The sequence below is a fragment of the Struthio camelus genome, chromosome 2 (genome assembly GCF_040807025.1).
Source record: "Struthio camelus isolate bStrCam1 chromosome 2, bStrCam1.hap1, whole genome shotgun sequence".
NCBI classification, from domain to species: domain Eukaryota; kingdom Metazoa; phylum Chordata; class Aves; order Struthioniformes; family Struthionidae; genus Struthio; species Struthio camelus.
Window position 1 is genome coordinate 107,899,492 of NC_090943.1, and position 20,999 is coordinate 107,920,490.

The 20,999-nt window shown below is 40.0% G+C and overlaps 1 protein-coding gene across 3 annotated transcripts in view; it reads right to left on the minus strand.

Moving 5' to 3' along the window:
- The window catches only part of ZNF407 (zinc finger protein 407), a 348,707-nt gene extending 327,953 nt beyond the window's left edge, over positions 1 to 20,754 (minus strand). Inside the window, exons 1-2 of one of the 3 annotated variants that reach the window (XM_068932041.1) lie at positions 20,124 to 20,569; positions 18,552 to 18,651 (exon numbers count right to left, since the gene is read on the minus strand). Coding sequence is in view for 1 of the 3 variants with exons in the window: in XM_068932040.1 (XP_068788141.1) it covers positions 19,990 to 20,050 (61 nt within the window). In the remaining 2 variants the exon portion in view is untranslated. The other 2 variants (XM_068932042.1, XM_068932040.1) reach the window with 2 other exon arrangements.
- Between the last annotated feature and the right edge of the window lie 245 nt (positions 20,755 to 20,999).

The following is a 20,999-nucleotide window of genomic DNA, read 5'->3' on the forward strand; positions in this document are numbered from 1 at the left end:
CTTGAGTGTTTTCTCTATTTTTTTTTTTTTTCTGATAGTCCAAATAATAGTAAATAATTCCTCTGTGCCAACAGATGTGCAGTTGAGATTTTCAATTTGAGACTTGCATTCCCTAATTCTCAGAAGAAATTTAGAAAGTAGTAATTTTAATTTAAGATCAGAAGAGCAAGTAATTCATTAATGATCCATAAACCTGTAATGAACTAAAAGTTCCTTAACTTAATGCTCGGTAGATATTTATTTACTTTTCTTTTTGATCATATGCCAATTCTTCAGGGAAGGGGTATGGAAGAACCCAAAGAAAATATATTTACAGGTACAAAATTCTTCTTCTATTTTTATTTCTTATGCTAATTCTGACATTAGAATTTCCAAAGCACTTCTCAGTTAGCATATTATCATCTTGAAGTATTCAATACCCAATCTACAGTGTTTGTAAGAAATGTGACATATGGAACACGAAGTTGCATTTTTTTTTCCCCCTTAGAAATTCCTCTTTTCAAACAATCAATTCTTTCAATGAAATCATGGACACAATGAAGCGAGATCATTTTAATGAGCTCTTTAAATAGCCTGCACAAAACTGAATGTGAACGACTCATCTCAATGCAAGACCTTTGTGTCAAATAAGCAACTACTCATACTCAAGGGCATAACATCCTTCCTAAATCAAATCACAAGTCTTTGTTGCAGTCCTACAAAGTTAACCGGCTTCCTTCACTGCTCTCTTGATAGATGAAATAAACAAGACACTATATACTATGATTGTTGGCTTAAACAGAACAAAGATCAACCTTATTTTAAGCAGTATTTGGTGCTATTGATTACAAACTTGTATTTTTCCTTGCAGTACAAGAATGCTGGAATTCCAAGGTATGTACTGTGACCATACTCTTTCTGTGAGCCACTCATTTTGTTTGGGCACCAGAAACTCCAGAGGAGACTTCCAAATAAGCTGTAGGACTTTCAAAGACTCTCAAAGAAAGTACCACATCGATGGAACAAAATAAAATGCATACTGACAGTCATCACTTGAGTACCACTGACAAACTCAAGCAATCTGCACTCAGTAAATCCATTTTCTCCTAGGCATCGGGAAGGACTGTAATGGCACTGTAGGGAAATGGACCCTGCAATACTACTTGCATCCTTATTGCTTCTGCTTCCTAATCATTGAAAGTGCTTCCAGGGGAGAAGAAAAATTGCCAAAATAAAGGAAGTTTTTATGCATTCCTGCTATAAAGAATATATTCTTCAGTTCGCAGGAAAAACTGAAGCACAAAAGGCTAGGTTCCCTAGTTCAATATCCAGTCAGCTGCTGCTAAATGCAGCAGTGACCACTGATGATCAGTTCAACTTTGAAGAGAGTCTGAAAAAGAGGCGGAAACATTTCAAGTGCTGTTAGAATCCATATGCAAGTCCAAGACAGAGAATGAGAAAAAGTGCACTAGTACCACTTTAAAAGTGCTGAATAACCCCCTCGATTTTCAGTTTTTGCAATTTAAAAAGATTCCTAGTTTGAATTTTAAAATTTGAAGAATTTTGAATATTTCCAGGGTGAGGCAGAGATAAAACAACAGAGATGAAAACATGCAAAAGAAGCTTCTGAAGATCCAGGAAAGATCATATTTCCATGGGATTGTGATTTTTACGGATTAAAAGCACTCTTTTAACTATTCTCAGAAAACTTTAGAGAGTTCATCAGTTCCATGAAGGAAACTTCAAGGATGGAAGTTCACATTTTTCACAGCTAGTAAGGAGTTACCTGTTCTGTGGAAATTCTCAGAATGACATGGTTTCATCATATAAGCTGCGATTCTGACCAACTTCATCAATTAGACTCGGAGAGAAACAAAAACTAAACGTAACTTGAATCTCTTTTCTACCATAGGCTGTAGAACCCTCTTACTTACAGTGGACTGCACTGTGAAGTTTATCAGAGGAAGTACAAATGCACTATCACGCTGACAGCTGGAAAAAAAAATGTTAAAAGTTTGAATTTTTCCTGTGCTTTGGCAGAAAAAGATATAAAATATAAGGAGTGTCACTCTCCTAGAAAGCTAGTCTAGGATTTAATACCTGCCAAGATTTATTAAATTTTCATCAACGTTTGCTCGAAACGAAACCTGGAAGACAGAAAAAGATGGTTTTGTTTCTAGCTTTGTTGGCATATCCTTGTTTTAAACTACCATTTCATAGGGAAAGAAACAAGAGGTCTCCATCATCACCCTCTGGGTTGCATCTGTCTGCTACCACTGCTCAAGCAGACTCTGGGAGCAGTAGCAGTACTAACACGTGTGCAAAGGCCAACACAACTACATCTTCTCCATGCTGAGAATCATTTTTTTGAATAACTTGAAGCAAGATGCAGAAAGGGAGTATGAACTAGATAAAACTGCAAAGGGTGATGGTGGGGGGGGGGGGGTGAGAATGCCTTGAAATGTTCTTTCCATTTTTTGTATAGCTAAACAACAAAACAAGAAACTATCAAGCATTTTCCAGCTATTTGCTGAGCAATAATTTAGTGAATATAGAAGAATCACCTAACCAAACCCACATTAAATTATCCAAACTACTGTAAATATGCCAAAGCATTCAGAGCTAAATTAAATAGCAGTAAATAAATAAAACCCCAGACAAGTTCTATGTGACGTTAGGACACCAAAACTGTAGAAAGGGCATAAAAAGGAGGGAGGATGGAATAAGGTAGAAAGAAAAAGAATTCTAACATGTTTTAAATATTAATATTTCCTGACTACAGATTTTAATTGTCTTGCTTGTTGTTCTGTAATGACATTCTACTAATATAAACTAGGCCCACATGATTTACATTACTGCCTTTATCCCCATCTTTTAAATGACTAGAGCAAAGAATGCATATAATAATTTGTGTGTATATGCCACACTTCTCTGTTTTATTGTGCTTCCTGTTTTCCTCTTATCACTAGCCTATTAAAGTATTGCAGCTGGAAACAGCTGCATGAGTTTTTCACTTAACAGGTAGCATAAGCAGTTAGGATTATTTGTAGCTTAACAAAGTTTCCGAAGAAAAATACAAAGCGTCCATACACTTTTAAAGGAAATGGAAAATTAATAAAAATAAAAGCATTCTGATGACACCTGGTGGCCACTTCCAATACAGGGAAGTCATGGTTCACTGCATTTTATCTGAGAAAGAGCAGTTCAAACAAAACGTTTTACATGTTTTTTCAGTAAGCACATCCACAGAAATGATAACTTATATATTTCTCATCTAGGATGTATATCCTTACACATATGCATATGGGAAATCACCATATTATCAGTATTAACATATGTAGACCTATTCAACAATGTTAACTATTAGTTTCTAATATAAAACTCACTTTTCTGTATAATAAAGTAGAGGTGAACATTTTGAAATTATTTCAACTCAGTCCTGTAAGACACAGGAAACCCAGACTATCTTTTCAGTCTTGATTTTCTGAGTCGCTCAAATAAGACAGAGGGTAAGGGGGAAAAGCATGGTAAAAGCAAAGGGGTGTTTCTCCTCTCCCCATACTTGGAGGTTCTGTACTATACTAATCCCTGTCTCAGCGTTAGACCGCCAATAAACTTAAGCAGCAGCCTGAATGAAAAGATTCATTTCTAGGTATCACTGTATCTCTAAACAAGAAGAAATTAATATCTGCCATTAGAAATTAGTATAATAATATGATAGCTGTATACAGTTCTCAGATGATAAACCATTAACACATAGTAGAGAAAAAAAATCACTTTGCATACCAAGTCACACCTTTTCTCCTTAATAGTGTCTTATAATACTTGCAAGCACACACAACAGTACTGCCAAGTACTCTCATCTCCTCTGCAACTGGTAGGGTTTCTTCCCTGATAACCTTAGGTGATTGCCACAAAGACTTAAACCATGCATAGCTGTGCAAAGCGTGGTTTCCTCTGTAATGACTGTTACTTGCTTTGCAGTGAACAAACCCATGCTTCGGTTCAGGTCACCAAACACCTGGTAAAGCTATGCACTTTTGCTCTGTGAAAAGTTCAGGGGGTTACCATTAAATTTTATACTAATGCCCATCAGCTTGTGTCAAGAGACGGAAACAAACATGAGAAAGCAATAGGAGGCATACGTAAGGTACAGCACCATCATGATTCTAAGCATAGGCAACATGAGACAATAGCAAAATTATTAATCCCTTCTGTGGTATCTGTGATACTAGTTATGAGCTGCTATTAGTCTCTGCACAGTACGGTGCCCCTTCTCTTCCCTGTCCCCAAGCCCTCCCCCACAGCTGGGCCATGTATCTACAAGGCATCTTTGCTCCAGCAGTGGAGAGAAGAGAAGCTGAAAGCTGACCATGCTCCTCTCTCTCCCTAGCAAAGCACGCTTTTGGTCAGTGGATGGACAGAGAAGGAGAGTGAGGGAGGAGGCAGCGCTACAGTAAGGTGCTCTATACACCTAGGAAAGATGGGCTGGTAGATGCAATACCAGCATCCACCGTGCAGTGTGGCCTGCACAGTGAAATCAAATCTCCCCAAGACAGGCCCTAACCAGCAAGACAGAAGAGAACTGAAGAGGAGAAGAGAGAGCCTCTTGCTGACACCACCATCACCTGTAAAACCCCTATTTACCCCTTGTCCAAAGGATTCGCAGTATCGATGCTTTTAGAACAAATACCATGCATATTTCAAATGCCACTGCTTACCATTTCCCTCCAGGGCTATTTGTCAACAAGCGCAACAAATTCTTTGCCTACTTAAATCAGTCCCCGAAATTTAGTTATGTTCCAGAATTAGCAACCTGCTTAAGCACGTGAATAGTTTCAGAAGGATTCCTCCTGGGCTTGCAGTTAGGCACATGTGCTCCAGTGCATTCCTTAATAGGGACTCAATTTGCAATTAAAATTTTCATTTCTTCTGCCAGAATTGTGCATGGCAGTTTCAGGCACAGTTGCATTGAGGACCAGACCGTTTCTGTAGTAAATGCAAAAATTACACAGCTTCATTTTGTTATATCTCACAGATGCATCTTGCTTGTTAATTCTGTCTTACTTGGATATCTAGTGTAAACTCTTCTTGATATTTTGAAGTATATCATGCAATAGCAACACAGGATTACAGTGAGTGTTCTTCAGCTGACAGTTTATTACAAAGCCACACCTTCAACTGGCACCCCAACGTATCGAACAGCTCACTGAAAAATATTAGAAACAGACTCCAAAGTAAAAAGATTCTTCTCCTCTCCCCCAAGCCTAGAAGCAGCAGCAGAACTATTACATTAGAGTTATTCTAACCCCATGCTGAATTGTCCAAGATGTATCACCTGTAGCTTTCCTCCTCTGCAAGGAGAAAAACATGTACCAGGGATATCAATGACCCCAGCCTCTACCTTCCTCTCCCAAAATCCTTTCCATGCAAGCAGCCGAAAGCAGTCCAACAGACTGCAGCATACTTTCCGATACAGGTGCTATGCACGGTACAAAGGCACACAGCAGAACCACACTATTTCTTCCCCATGCAAGGAGACCTCAGGAAATGGGTCAGGGCTAGAACTTACATATGCTACCTTTAAATTTCCTCTATATATCTCTTTAGGAAATGTGTTAGGAGAGTGTTATTGCTAAAAATACTACTAATTCCCTGAAAGGCATCAAGTTAAAAATCAATCTTACAATTTTTCCTGAGATCGATATGTTTTAATGGACAAAGAAAACATTATGCAACAATGGCAAGTAGAGGGAGAGTGAACTAGAATAAAAAGTTTCAGCTGCTGCAATGTTTCCTTAGAAAAAAATTGGCATACTACTAAGTAGGCTATCACTCAGTTCAAACCCTACAAGGATCTGAAAGGCCGGAGGCTCACCCTTACCGGCTACCTGTGTCATAATTTATAACAAGGTAGTATAGGCAGCATGCAAAGTACTTTTTCCCCGTTCTGGATGGGGCAGCATCTTGGCTCTGCACTCTCAGCTTACTAAGCAGTGGAGCTACACCACCCCAAATTACAGAGCTCATTTCTCTGATGGAGCAATATAAACACAGAAAGCAGACTGCAAGCTGAACAGGCTGCTTCCTAAATCAGAGAATATAGGTAAAGCCTATTTTTCTTTCAGGTGTTTAAAAAAAAGTATTTAGTCCTGTGTTTCTGCAATGAATAGTCATTTCCCTAGTATTCATTCTGTGAAAATGTTTTTAAGAAGTGCTACAGGACTTCTTTTTCAGCTGCAATAAACGATGAAAAAGAGAGAATTTAAAATTAAAGATCTGCAAGATTTTTTTTGGTTTATAAATGTTTTAGAGTGAAATCTAACATTAAGCTTACTACTTTTGGGCCGTTTTATTTTTTCCAGAACACTAAGTTATTATATCCTAATTTTCCAAGCACCATGATTCAGATTTTCACTTCCTGGTAAATTCCATAAATATTTTATGTTCAAATACAACTTCAGTTTCATCATCTCTTCAGTCTTCCTCATTCTAAAGTACCAAATTCTCTGACTTTTTTTTATCTGAAACAGGAAAGGAATTTACTTCTAACTGTTGCCCTGTAGTTCTATTTTACAATTTAAAATACAATAAAATAGGAGTTTGTAACGTATGTGCCATTTTTCCAGAGCCTAATATCTGATGTTATTTCCATCACATTAAAAAATACCATAGATTTTACTTTTAAAGTATTTTAACAGCACCAATCATGACAATATAAATGTGCAAAAGCTCTTGTTAGAACAATCATTATACTTTTCTCATCAACACATTCCGTATTACCATGCTAAGGAGAAGAAACTATTCTTAGAGGCGCCTACAAAAGAAAAAAAGAAAGAAATATCCCTTTAATGGTGATGAATTCTTCACAAAAATGTCTTCACAAAAAAGCCTACACTTGGACTCTTAACTGCTAAGTAGGCATCCTAGTGCAACTAATTGTGTTTTAAATAACTGGAACAATATCCACAAACTTTTAAATCCAAATGAAGTCACTGGGAACAGGGCATTTGCAAGTCAAGAAATTTCTTTAGATGCTTAAAAATGATTCTAGAAAGCAGTGTCAGATAACCAAATTTTATTACTTTATCCCCACAATTTGTTATTCACAATTGAACAAAATGGCATAAAAACACATTTTTGTAATTAAAATTAGCTTTTTTATTTAGAAAAAACTCAGCAATTAAGAATGATTAGCTACATTAATAATGCCTTCTCTAGAACATTTTAAAAGAAAAATTAAGCTATATTAGACTATTCTTAATAACTTGCAGATTTTAACAGTGCCCAATTAAAAAAAGAAAAAAAGGTTCCAGAATAAAGGTAGGAAACGCACAAATCCAATGCTATTAAAAGGCAGACACATGAGATCCCATGTATCTTGTGCCATTTGTAAAAAGGTTGTTTTATTATCAGTGTAACTAATCACAATGAAGACATCTCTTACAACCAAAGACATTATAATGAATTTTCTTTACAGCCACAGAGAAATGGGATTTGCTGTTCCATATCAAACTAGAACAGGCTGTATAAATTCTTCTTCATATTTATTGTTAAATGTAATTTTTATCTATAAAATCAGTCATGAAATATTAAAAACTGAAACAACAGAATTTATATCCTTTACTTAATTTAGTTTAAACGGTCTATTCACTAAAGAGAAGGGGGGAAAAAAAGGTTACATATGTATTATAGCACCCCCTCCCCCCCCCCAAAGCAATTCCATTATAAACCCCTTAGTTTGGGGGATTTATAACTCGGCGGTAAAAGTTCACTTCATACTTAAGAGTTCGTATACTTTTCCTTTTACAAATTAAAAAATAAAAAAAATAAAATAAAATAAATCTGCTCCCAGGAGGAAGGCAAGAGAGGAACGCGAGAGAAGACAAACGTTCAGACGAAAGGGCTTCAGCGCTCAGCCACTGAAACTGGGAAATAACGGGCCGTACGCTCTTCCCCGATGCCTTTAGCCCGTGCCCTTCCGATGGCGGCGGTGACGCTCCCAAGGAGCAGCGGGGAGCGGAGGGCACGGCCCAGGTAAGGCAGGGCCGGGGCCAGGGAGACGCCGCCGCCACCGCCCGTTTCTCCACAGCGGGGCGAGGAGACGGGTGGGGTGGGGCCGGGCATGCCCGGGCATGTCCAACGGCCCTGCGCCGCCGCCCACCTCGCCCGTTGCGACGAGGCACCGTTTCCTTTCCGCTCCCAGTCCGCCCTCGATCGCGCTGCCCACGGTGCCAGAAGAGGCACTATTAGTACAAACACCAACAAGGCTGGGCGCCGCCTGCGCAAGGGCCCAGCCACCCCCCGCCCCATGGCCACCACACCAACGGTCAGGGCTGACTTTCGGCCACCGCTGACCAGGGCCGGAGTGATGGTGACAAACTGTGGGTGAAAAACCTCCTTATCCCACTGTAAGCTCCCGGAGTCACCCGCACGACTGTAAGCTTGAGGCATTTAAAATGAGAGAGGGAGAAAGGCAAGATGAACTAAAATTTGTATGCCAAAAAAATCTGTCAAATTTTTGTTTCCTTTCTGGGGTTGGAAGGGAAGAAGCCAGCACATCTTTAAAAAAAAAAAAAAAAAGGGACAAAACGGCATGTAAAAAAGGACTTTTTCTCAACTGCAGACCTAAAAATTGAGAATCTGGGAACTGGAGATCAGAGAACATGTAGTGTGATGACACCTGCAGCAGAAAAATAAGGCAGCCAAGAAAAACATTCCAAGTTGATGGAAGCTAAACGATTAAAGTGTATATAAAAGGGCCTTTATTTAATATAGTATGGAAAATAATAAAGAAATGAACGCATTAATTCACAGGAAGGTAGTTTCCAAAACAAAGCAGAAAATAAGGCAACAAAAAGACAAACAACTATGACCTTAGTAGCTAGGCTTTAACCTAGGCTATTTCAACCTACCAGTACCTTATTTTCAGCTTTCTCCTTGATCACAGCAAAAAGCACAAGAGTAAGCTGTGTACCTTAATCTTCCAGGCTGCCCATTTTAAGGTCTGAAAGGAACAGAAAGAGGTAGCCAGGGAGCAAACCTCTGGTGGGGTTCTTCCAGTGCAGCTGGCTAGTTGGTGAAGCCGGCAGGCACCGAAGCAAGCTACACTCGGAGACTGGTTGCAGTCACGAGTTTTAAGAGCACAAGGGAGGCTGGAAAAGAGTTCAAGGTGGAGATACGGCTGCCCCTGGTGAAGCCGCCCTCCTCTGTTAGAGGAGGCCAAGGCCATGGGCTCCAACTTAGCCTTTGTCACAGCCCATAATTTAAATTTCATTCATCAAGAAAGGTTCTCTCTTAGCAATTCTCTAACTATGGTCCATGAGGCTAACGCAAGTAGTGTGCAGCCTGTCCCTGGAACCATATGAATCAATGATGTTTAAAATTCATCAGTGGTGATTCAGGTTCAGAAGTGGACACCGTCCCAAAGGTGGCATTTTGTAGCAAAAGCTTCAGACAACTGCCTTAAAGCCGATGCTTTCCTGCTGAAACTTTCTAGGTTTAAACTGATTCTAATACTACACCGAATACACATTTTATGTATGTACGACTTTCCACATACTTTTTTTTTAATGCAACACGCGAGTAATACAAAACAGCATTCAGGCCAAACACTTGAAATATGGAAAAGGGCTGTACATTTCTATCAGTGCTTGCATTAGCCATATGTAGGAGGAAAATGTGCAGAGGATAGGCAGAAGCAGAAACTAACTCCACTATTATTATCTACCAAGCGGGCTCCTGCTCCTTCCTTGGTTATTGCTGAACTGATGATTTTATCCAACATAGTATTTATTGTGCTTCTAAGAAAGACTGGAAAGTTCTCTCATATTCATGCAGATACAAGTAATGGCTACTTTTCCTTTGCCAAAGGAAAACTGCAAAGAACTGGAAATAAAACTTATTGACCCAGATTAATTTCTTCCACATTCTACAACTGGCAACTTGAACAAAGAGATGAAAAACTATTGACATAGGAAGGCCAGGCTTAGACTATCCTTTCACATTAAAGGAACAAAATTCCTAAGATAAAATAGGCAAGGGTAATTAGGCAAATTTCAATAATAGCTAGGAAGAGAAGATGCTTTTATGAACTAAATTCATGGCATGCACACGGAGCAGGGGATATTTCTGAGATACGTATAAAGAAAAAAAATGCAGTAGAAAGATATTACCTACATAGCCTTCGGCCACACACTCACAATAAGGTACATGAGCAAGAGCTACTACAAAGTATCCATTTTAAGGATCTAACAGACATGGGTACAACCTGGTTTGATATCATAATTCAGTTGGCAATACAGATGAATACTGAGGAGCGAGAGGAAGACTGAGGAAGTTGGCGCTCGATGACAAAAGTATCCTTAAAACAATCAGACTCAACAGCAAAGGCTGCAACTCTAAAATCAATCTATAGAATTTATGACAGATCTCCAAAAGGAAAAAGATGAAGGAAAAATGAAGGATGTGCTAGACAATGAGGATGTTTCAGCAGTCAGGGTGCTACTCTGGAGCAAAAATCTGCACTCAATTCCCAATATTCAATAGCCCAAAATTACTTAAGTCTAGATCCACCAGGAAAGTCAAGCACTACTGAACATTTCAAGGTCAAGCTTTAAATGTCTGGATCACAAACTGGGGTATGGAGTCCTGAATTAGGCACCTCTATCTCATGTACAGTAAATACAGAGAGAGAGAAGAAAAAGCTACTCAGAGGGAGCTGCAACAGCCAACAGAGTGAAAACTGAACCACCTTACATAGTCCCTTAGAATACCAAATCACTAATCTCATTCATCTTGGAGAATTAAAATACCAAGCAAAACAAAATAAAAAACCCAACAGTAAGGTCTCTACTTCTCTTTAGGAAATAAAGTCATGTTGAGATAGTGACGCCCTCTAAGGCTACTGTAGCTGCTCACTAAGTTATGTCCCTACTTCTGGGAACTGTGCAGAGCTGCAAGCCCGTATAACACATGCACATTGGATTAACAAGTTTTTGTGGTGATTCAGTAGAATCCACATTCACTCTGACAGTATTTTTTTTATATATATTAAAAAGATAGTGGGTAGCCATTAGGATTATTTATATTAGAATTTATAGAAAAACATATATTCATTAGAAAAAACATGTATTGACCTGACATGAGCAGACATACTAGTTGCTCTGCCCTTCAGGTGTTAATGGAAAGACTCTGAAAATGCTTTAGGAGCACTTTGTAGAACTTTTCAAAAAAATAAATATATAAAAGAAAGACCTCACCAAGATGGCAATTAATAATAAAGCATACTTTACAGACCTGACGGATTATTAGTCTTGAAAATATTCCTTTAAGTTATCGGTATTTGGAATGATTGGAATTTCTATATTAGCTATATAATTTTTGCACTGCTTTATCCAACCAGCCTACTAAATGATTAAAAATAAACAGGACTAAGCTTCACTTTGACCTGCAGTGACTCCTATATGTAGTCTCAAAATTAACATGAGCACTAAATGCTACTGATCTTCAACTTCTAATAACTGATCAAAGAATACTGCCCTGTAATTTCCCATAAGCTAAAATCATAGTGCTGAACTATGCATTTTCAAACAAGTGGTTTATAGCTCTAGATTTAAAATGCAAAGTTTCCATTATATTTAATAATTAAAATGCATGCTGTGTTATGGTTACATTTGGTGACTGGATTAGTGGTACCCCAACTGAGTTAAACAATGCCTTTTTCCTATTAGAGTTCATATTACCATATCATCTATTTGTTTAAGAAAAGGAAGAAGAAAAGCACAGCAAGGAAGAAGGAATAAAAAAGAAACATCAACATCAAACATACTGAAAGACAGTGAAGACCAAAACAGTGAGAAGACCTAGAATCAGCAAAGCTGATTCTAGCTGGCTGAAAGTGGAAAAGCTGAAGTATCTATGCATTTAAAGTTTTCAAATCTTAAGAAAAAGAATATTCTCCATTTGTCATTGAGGGTTCTCATTCAAAGTAAATGGTTTAAACCTTAGTTTTCCCAGATTCAGTCTCTACACATGTAGGAAATACAGACATCATTGTCAAAGAGAGGACTGTCTTGGGCTGTCAGCTTCTTAATCAGGGTCTGGAAAAGTGTGAAATTATGTAATTATTTATGCTTGGCAATTCTGATGGTTTAGACAATTCCAACACTCAGAACATCTTTTATATTAAAAGAAAAAAAAATCCATCTGCAGTTTTATTTCAGGGAATAGACCATCTTCTTTCTCTCTCTGTGCTAGCTAGGTGTTTTATTCAAGCAAAACTTAGACATTATGCAAAGTAGGTCTCTTCTCCCAAAACAGATACCATAGAGCTTAGAGGCATCATTTACAAGGATGAAAACTTAATTAAAAAATAAAATAATTAAAAAAATAATGGCCATGCTGACATCAATTCAAGTTTTTTCAGCACTGTCAGTTAGATTAGATTTCATCCAAAATTCTGTAATTACAGATCTAGTGACCTTTGAGTACTTGCAACAAATGCATAAATAAAGTATTCTTTGACCCCAAAATTATACACACTCCTTGCATTTCTGCATTGCTATGCAACATTTAAATATAAATGTCAAAGATTTTTTCTCTCTATTTTAAGTATAATTTAATTCTCTTGCTATCAGAAGCGGGCTTGAATAAAGGCTCACGTGCCTAAAAGCTTGAGTACTTTTCCATCTGTGTTAGTTGGTCTAATGCATTACTTCTACCTACATGCTTCCTCTTACCCCTAAAAGAAATCTACCCAATCATATACCCTTTGCATACAAAGTATAAAAGTTACTTGTCTCTAACAGAAAGTTTATTCAGCATTGTACCCCAAAACGCTCTCTATTGATAACAGCAACATCTAGGATAATAATAACAGGAATGAAGAAAAAGGGAAAAAAATACGTAGACGTTCCTTCAAGTCAACCCCTATCTGCAAAGCTCAGCATCCTTTTTCCCATGGAAACAGAAACTGAGTAGTCTGAACAGAGCTGGCAAAACGCACTCTAAGGTTTCTACCCATCCTCTCCAAAGGCCCTCTACTGTTCCCAGTGACCTCGTAAGCAAGAGCGAGCCCAGGGTTTTGAGAAAGGGAGCTCCTTCAGGCTCATCAGACATCTGCTTTGGAGCGGCATGACAAGACCTCCAGAGCAGACCCACGTGCTTCTCCTCTCCAGCCTCAGTTTGCCATCGTGCTGCAATCTCCCCGGGCGGCCCGAAGAAAATCAGATAGGGAACACAGACCACCTACCCCTGGCTGCAGATATGATCAGAGGCACGCACAAACAAGTGAAATAAAAAACTTGTCAAGAATTTTCTAGCTACCTAGTTTTAGAATGGCTCGTAAGGAAATGAACAAGTCTGTAGCTTTGACAGTTAAAAGTCTAATCACGAGTGACTAAAAAGGATGCATTTTCATATAGTCTTTATCCACAAAGTTCCAGGTACCGACAAGTAACATTTTATTTCCAAACCTCTGCTCTAAAACTAGGCACTGTTCTGGGGGGTTAAATTTGGACAAAAAAGGAAAAGGGCTTCAGTTCTCCTTTTTATATGCACAAATCATGAGATGGAGCGCTTGTGTCAGATTCTGATTTTAGTCATTTTGACAGAAATTGGAAAAATTCTGTTAAACTAAATGAAGATATTCCAATCTATACTCAGGTAAATAACATCAAATTCTGGTCCCAGGTTTTCTTTCCTTCCTGATTAAATTACACTAATGTACACTCAAAATAAAGCAAATATTGCTAGTCCTACTAATTTTTTAAACTAAGTTAACTATGAAAAAAAATCTCCTTCACACACACATGAAACAAGCAGGGTTCTTTCATAACTCTGCAATCTATCCGAAGCCTTGCAACAATGCCCAACATTACAGTACATGGGCACCAGCACAGGAATTGCACCAACACAAGAAATTGCTTCCTGTGAGGAAGGGACCTATAGGCCACTGGTCTTTCCTAAAATACTTTTTATTAATTTGATACGTTCTTGAGATATCAAAACACAACAGTCTGGATTCTTACATGGAATGCAGTGGAAGAAAAGCCCAAAAACTCAATATTACACCTTCAGATTGGGTACTGTTAAAACGTTTGTCATTGTATTTATTCCTATATTAGCCCTAATTAGTAGTTTAAGCTTGTTAACAAGAACAATTCTTTTCATTTAAGGTAAACAAGAATTATCTTTCCATTGTATAGGTAAAACTTGTAAATAGGACAGCTCATAAATTCTAAGATGAGAGTAACTAGGAAACTATTCATTAAGGCTTGCGTTATAAATTCAAAACATGAAGCATAACATGTTTAAGGAAGACGGTTTATTTTTAAAAGCATTCATTAGGCTCTCATCTTCAAGCCTCAGACTTGTAAATAATTTAAAATGAAAATTTGAACAACAGGGAGGAAAAAAAACCTGCAATTCAAATCATTCCATTGTTATACCAATAAAACTGAAAACAATAGAAAAGAAGTTGGCAGATTTTGAAGACACTGCATCTTTGAACTTAGATATTATGCTAGCACTGGATTCAATCCAAAAAAAATTATCTCTGACTCGTAATAAGGAGATTGTTCCCAGTATAAGATACTAAAAATTACTAGTTTAGTATGTGTATTCATTGCATTTTATTCTGTTGCTGCCAAAGCAAACAAACAAGCTGCAGCTTATGGATGCTTTTGGATTTTTTATTTTTCCATGTTGACTTTTCATAAACGTATTTCCTACTCAACAATTTATCTTACATAAGGTCAGAACCCCTCCCCTTTAAGGAATAAGACCAGTTAGGCAAGATTTGCCTCACATGGGCAGTATGAAAAGAAACAACCTTTATTTCACAGGCTTTTTTTTTTTTTTTTTTTTTGCCTTTTTATATACAGGTACCTGTACAGAAATTAAAAACAGGAAGTGAAGAACAGAAATCAAAACAGAAAACACAAAGACAGGTCTTTCCTGATTTTTTTTTTTTTTTTTTTTTTTTTTTTACCTCCAGAGTCTCAAATCCCATGTCAATATACCCCTCCAGAAGGTGTGTTACAAACTAAGGAACTAGGAGAGAGTAATTTTTCCTTTAATGAATTTCTGGAGTTTCCTATCCTTCTCCCAAGAACTGGGGATAATTCATCTTTAAGATAACGTATTATTGCAACATTCAGTGGATGCTAAGCATGCAACAGGAATTCCTTTGTTAGTATAATACAGTACATGGAACAGCAAAATTCTGAAGTGCTGTGTTTCCATGCTGTGTTTTGCAAGGAGAAAGGTTCACATGCCAGGCAGTATACGTGTGTAAGTGAGCCATGCTGCTCAGAAGTGTTGAGCTTCCTGGCCACATGCTGCACAGTATGCACATGCACCAGTAAATCACGTGCAGGCACAGCCCACATGCAGTAAACCCGGGCGCTTCTAGCAAGCTCTGGGCTTACTTCACGCTTTATTCCAAACCTGCCGAAAAGAAGTAGAGACCCCATGCAGCATACGAGCAGCACATCTGAGGCTGCCTCACAGGAGCTGAGACAGCTAAGTCATCCCTGCTCACGCTTTCCCTTCAGACAAGTGGATGATACCAGCGTGTTACATATCATCTTTACAGACAAAGTAGGTACACTTCCTCTTGACAAAAGTATGTCTTAAAATCAACCAAGCATGGTTGGTATCTCACATGTTTACAGCAAATGTAGATACGTCCCTGACTTACCAAAAGCTAACAAACCAACCAACTCAACCACTAACCCACACAAAATGGAAATGAGGCAGGCCACAAAAGCTTCCAGAGGAAGCCCAAACTTACACAAAAATCTTTAAAAAAAAAAAAAAAAAAGATGACTTTGTTATTGCAAAAGAGTGTCTGAAAATATAGGTACAAAGATTTAACTGTGTTACTGTTTGGATAATGATTTTTTGTTACACCTTGTAACTGCAGTGAGTTTTAACAATCAAAGATAGTGGATAAACACAAGAGGGAACTTTCTTCTTGACTATAAATACCAGAAATACCAGACTGGAAAGCAACTATATGTATATTTGTAAGCAAAACAGTAATCTAGAAGTGTTTACACCTAGATCAGGAACCCTTAGAGACGGAAATACTGTATACTCTTAGTCCTCCAAGTGCCTCCTCCTTGGCCATTTCATATGCCACACACACAAACTTGTATTTTTTGGACCTAGAAAAACAGAGACAATTAAAATGTACGCCTTTAAACAAACAAACCAAGAACATCTGCAACCTCCTATCCCAGATAACATAACCCATATGGTTACAGACAGTATTGCAGTAGCAGGCCAGGCTACTGAGAGAAAAGGTCAGCCTGCTGTAGAATAAACAGCAAAAAACCATCAACAACTGTTAAAGTAGGATTGGAAAGCAGTCATGAGTCATGCAAATAAGCATTTTGCTTTTGGAACATCACCACTGCCTTTTTCTAAATGGCAGTAGGTTTACTTCTCTGTAAAGAAGCATATGAATTTGCTTGCATTTACTGGTAATTTTTATTTTTCTACTGAGGAAAGAAGGTAACTAGAGGTTGTTTTAGTTTAAAGCTATAGATTATTGTTTTTTAACAAGTTTAGGATGCAACCTTCTTTAGTCTTCATGTGCTGAAGAACCAGAATGACATATATTAAGAAAAACCCCTGTACATTTAACGTACATACATAGAATGGGTTATACACTTTTCAGTAATTACAGAAACTTCTCCGGCAGATGGCAGAAACAGCACCAGCTGGAAACAGGATCACCAGAAATGGTAGCTTCAGAGTAGCAAGACAGGTATAGTTCCTTTATTTTAAAAACACGATTTCCTCCCACAAAGCAAAGGAAGCCTTTGGAATTTCTCCAGCAATAATCTAGAGATGACAAGAACAACGTCTTTGCACATTTTGTTTCTTAACTAGTTTTCTACACATACGTTAATAAGTACTTTGAATTTGTATCTTAGCACAGGCACAAGAAGTGACAGGTTTAGAAGAGAAATCAGTAGTTATTTAAACTTTTGGAAACTTTTATTTAGTGCTGAAATAAAGTTCATTGCAAATGCAGACAGACCAAACCACAAGGATTAAACCACTCTACCATCAGAGAGATGTCACATCAAAACTTGGACGCCCTGTACCAGACTTGAGGGTTTGCTGTGCAAACCTCCGGTGCAGTCCTACTCCTAATCTGTTCTCCCAAAGACATCTAGGGTTAATGCTATGACTTTCATTAGCACTGAACATCACGAATGAGGCATACTGCTTTTTTGTTACGCATTTTTGTGGTCACCAAGAACTGCTGTCATTTGTTTTGCTCGTTCCAGTCAGGTCATTTCCAGTGGGAAGCAATACTCTTAAGCCTGTGCTATAGGCAAGCTGCATCCTGTGTAGTGCACTCACCCAGTACTGCTGCTGCCTAAAAATGGCAAGGCCAACACAAAGCAATACCCTTCGAGTGCAGAATAACTAAGAGTGCTTAGCTGGTTGGCTGTTGACTTGTCAAAATGAAAGTACTGTTTTCCATTTGAACCTTTTATATTAAAACAGAAGAGCAGAGGCTACTAGGTCTAGTAGCTGTCTTGAGGACAACTCAACAGTTACTCTTCTACTACTACCATAACCCTTTTAAAAAAGTCTCTGAAACAATAAGAGCCAGTCTCATTAGTTGAATTAGGTTGTCATGTCTTTCACCCTGCTCCTTTTTTTGGGGGGTGATGTACACGTTTCAAAGAGATACACTCTCCTCCAAGACGTGCAATCTAAGAAGTGAATATACAGTAACTTTAATACGCACCATAATAATAGAGCATTTGAATGAATGACTAGACCAGACATAACTTCAACCTCTTTTATTTGAGTGATGGATCATCCAATGCAAGCTTTTTGTCTCCTCAAAAGAGAGAGAATATTTAAATCTTAAACCATATAGGAAATTAAAACGTAGGATCTGCTCAGTAATCTCAATTCTGCCATTTGTCATGCATTGATTTGTCCATAAACTTTATCCATAAACTGTCCATAATCTCATGCACAAAAACACAAGACTACATACTCAAAAGATCAAAAAACAATTAAGAAATGCAAAGTTATGTTTTTCTTAATGTTAGACATGCTAACACAAAAATGCTGCTCTTCATTATGAAAGGTTTCAATGGATTACTGAGTGAAATCCATTCTATCCATACTCCTTTTCCAAATATTTTTTCTATAAAAGGAGGCAACAAAGCTTAAGTTTTAGAAAGTTTCCAACACAGAAAACTTTCACACAAATAAATTAGAAATTATTGATACCATTAAAATACAGTATTTCCTGAAGAAAAATGATAGTAAGGGATTGGCTCAGTGTTTTAACTCAGGTCGTTTGAATTACATTTCCCAAAATGCTAATAAAACTGACATGTTTGAACATACTGAAAAAGTCACACTCCATCACTGTGCTGTCACATCAGTGCATTTGACTTTTTTTAAAAAAATGTATGGATTATACAATTACTGCCAGGCTCCATATATTATACATAAAAGCTACAATCTGATTATATGTCTGTGTTGAAATAATTTATGAAATAAGGGTGGAATGACTGTAATGTTACCTCTATGATGAATGTAACTTGCTATGAACAGTCTAGGAGATTGCAGGAGAGACCAAACTGAAGCCTGTAATTGTCTTCATCTTTCATGAAGAGGTGTGACCTGGGGAAAACATAGATCCCAACATCTAAAGCTCCAGCCTCATGCAAACATCTTTGATTACTCAAGTTTTGATACAGGATTGGAAAAAGAAAATTTATAGTCTTTACAGGCCACACCTTGAGATTATTAAGGTAAGAATCAGAGCAAATTGCATCCACTGTTTAAATGATATGTTAGTCTATTATTGTTTTCCACCACCAGCAAATCACACTTGCTACCGCTACCCTTGCGATTTTGGAATCCCATTATTTATTACTCTCTAGGTGTTACCATCATGCTTTGTAAGATAGATACATGAAAAACACAAGGTCTTAAAAGTCTACATCAAGACAACTACTTGAAGGTGGAAACAAAGGGATAGGCAAAAACAGCGAGAATTTTGAGATCACCAGTAATTACAGCACACAGCTCACAATTTAAACGCTTTTTCCCTTTCCTTTCTTCTTTACTAGCACAAGAGTTTAAGAGGAACATTGAGGTTCAGAGGCCCTATCAATTATGTGAAGGTGCATCACGAAGCTTACCTAACAAATCAGATTAAACAAGTTATTCTCTTTTCCCAAAACGGCTACCTAAAATATGTTGCTTTGCTCACCTGAACAAATTTTCTAGTGCAGAGGCACCTCTCTTCAAAATTATGAAAAAGCTGCTATGCTATTTATGTGAAATTGCTTTTCTTACTCTACTCTGACAGGCCCCAAAAGCACGTTGAAAATCACAAGGTCGTATGGAGCAACTGAGACTCAGAGACCAATCTGTTTGATGATTTAAGCAGAATAAAGTGAAAATGGCTACGCTTATTTTTATTACTTGGAAGAACTGTTTAAAATGCTCCTGCAGGAAGAACTATTTGCATGCACTGTCACCCACTCTCAATAATACAGGTTTTTAGGCTCATCTATGCTTAAAACTAGGACAAACTTGGGGGAAAAATAAAGGAAAATATTTTCTGAAGCAGTGCAGCTCAAACACGCACAAAACCAAAAAACAAACAAAAATCAAACAAAAAACCACACACGCCATCCTGCCTACAAGGTTTCAGCCCCAAACGGCGGCCTGGCAGGCCCACGGCCAGGCCCATCACACCGAGGCAGCCGCACCGCGCCTCCGCCCGGCCCGGGGGCGGTCGCCCCCCCCCCCCCCCGACCCCGGCCAAAGCCCCCGCTGCGCCTGCGCAGAGGCGATCTCGCGCTGACGCCGGTAACGCGCACGCGTAACGGCCGCCGCGGCGGTGGAAGGACGGCGCCTACTCCCGTCCCCGTGAGGCGGCGCAAGCAGACGACGGCGCCCAGCTGATGACGGCAGCACCTCCCGCCACGTTCCCCTCCGTTCCTCCACCTGGCGAGGGAGGTGCGAGCGTCCACCTCCCTTCCTCTCGTCCGCTCCCCTCCCCGCGCATGCGCAACGGTTCCGCCAAGCCGCCCCCGAGGGAGAGGGGAGGGCCCCGGCCTCGCCAGAGCCGCAGAGCTCACAGCGGGGGGCGCGCCTCCGCCCCGCGGGGCCTGCGGGCGCCCTCCTCGCCTAGGGAGCCGTCCTCCCGCGCCCTGTCAGCTCCCCTGATCTCCTCCCCCCACGGCCCTCCGCAGCGGAGCGGAAAGGAAGACCCAAGCCCTAGGCCGGCTGCCCGGGCCGACCAATCGCCGCGCAGGACATCCTTCCCGCCTTCGAGATCCTGGCCACTCAGCGAGCAGCGGGGGTGGGACAAGTGACCGGATTGGCTGCGGGGAGCGCCCCTGGCCGCCCGCCCACAAAGACCAAAAAAACGACGGTAGCACAGAGGCCCAAAAAGCCCGAGGGAAGACGCTGGCCCGCTCGCAGGCCAACCGGGGTCCGCTATGCTCAAAGGCGGCGCCTGTGGGGTCCGAAGCAGCAGCCCACCCGCAGCCGCCATGCCCGGCGGCGAAACAGCCGCGTCCCGTTAAGCTACACTTACCGCACGGGGGGAGCCGTCCGCCTCCGCTTGTGATGATCTTGGTCACAAGTGGCGCGCCGTAGATTCGCCGTTTTGCGTCACTCAGAACGAGGCGCGCAGCCCGAGGGAGGGAGGGAGGCGGGCGAGGCCCGCTCACGTGACGCGGGCCCTGGGCGGGAACTCGTGAGGCGCTACTTGAGCGCGGAGCGTCGCGTGCCGCCGGGGCGTGAGGGGCTGCGCCCAACCGCCGCCGCGCGGGGGGAGGGGGACGGCGCGCGCGCGCGCCTCCGCCATGTTTTGCCGTGTTCGCTTGGGCAGAGGACGGGGGGCTCCTGAGGAGGGCGGAGCGCCGACGGGGTCGCCCGGGCTCGGAGCCTGCGCGGGTCCGTCCGGCTCCCGTTCGCTGTTTATGTGACTGGCCTCTGGCGCAGTGGTC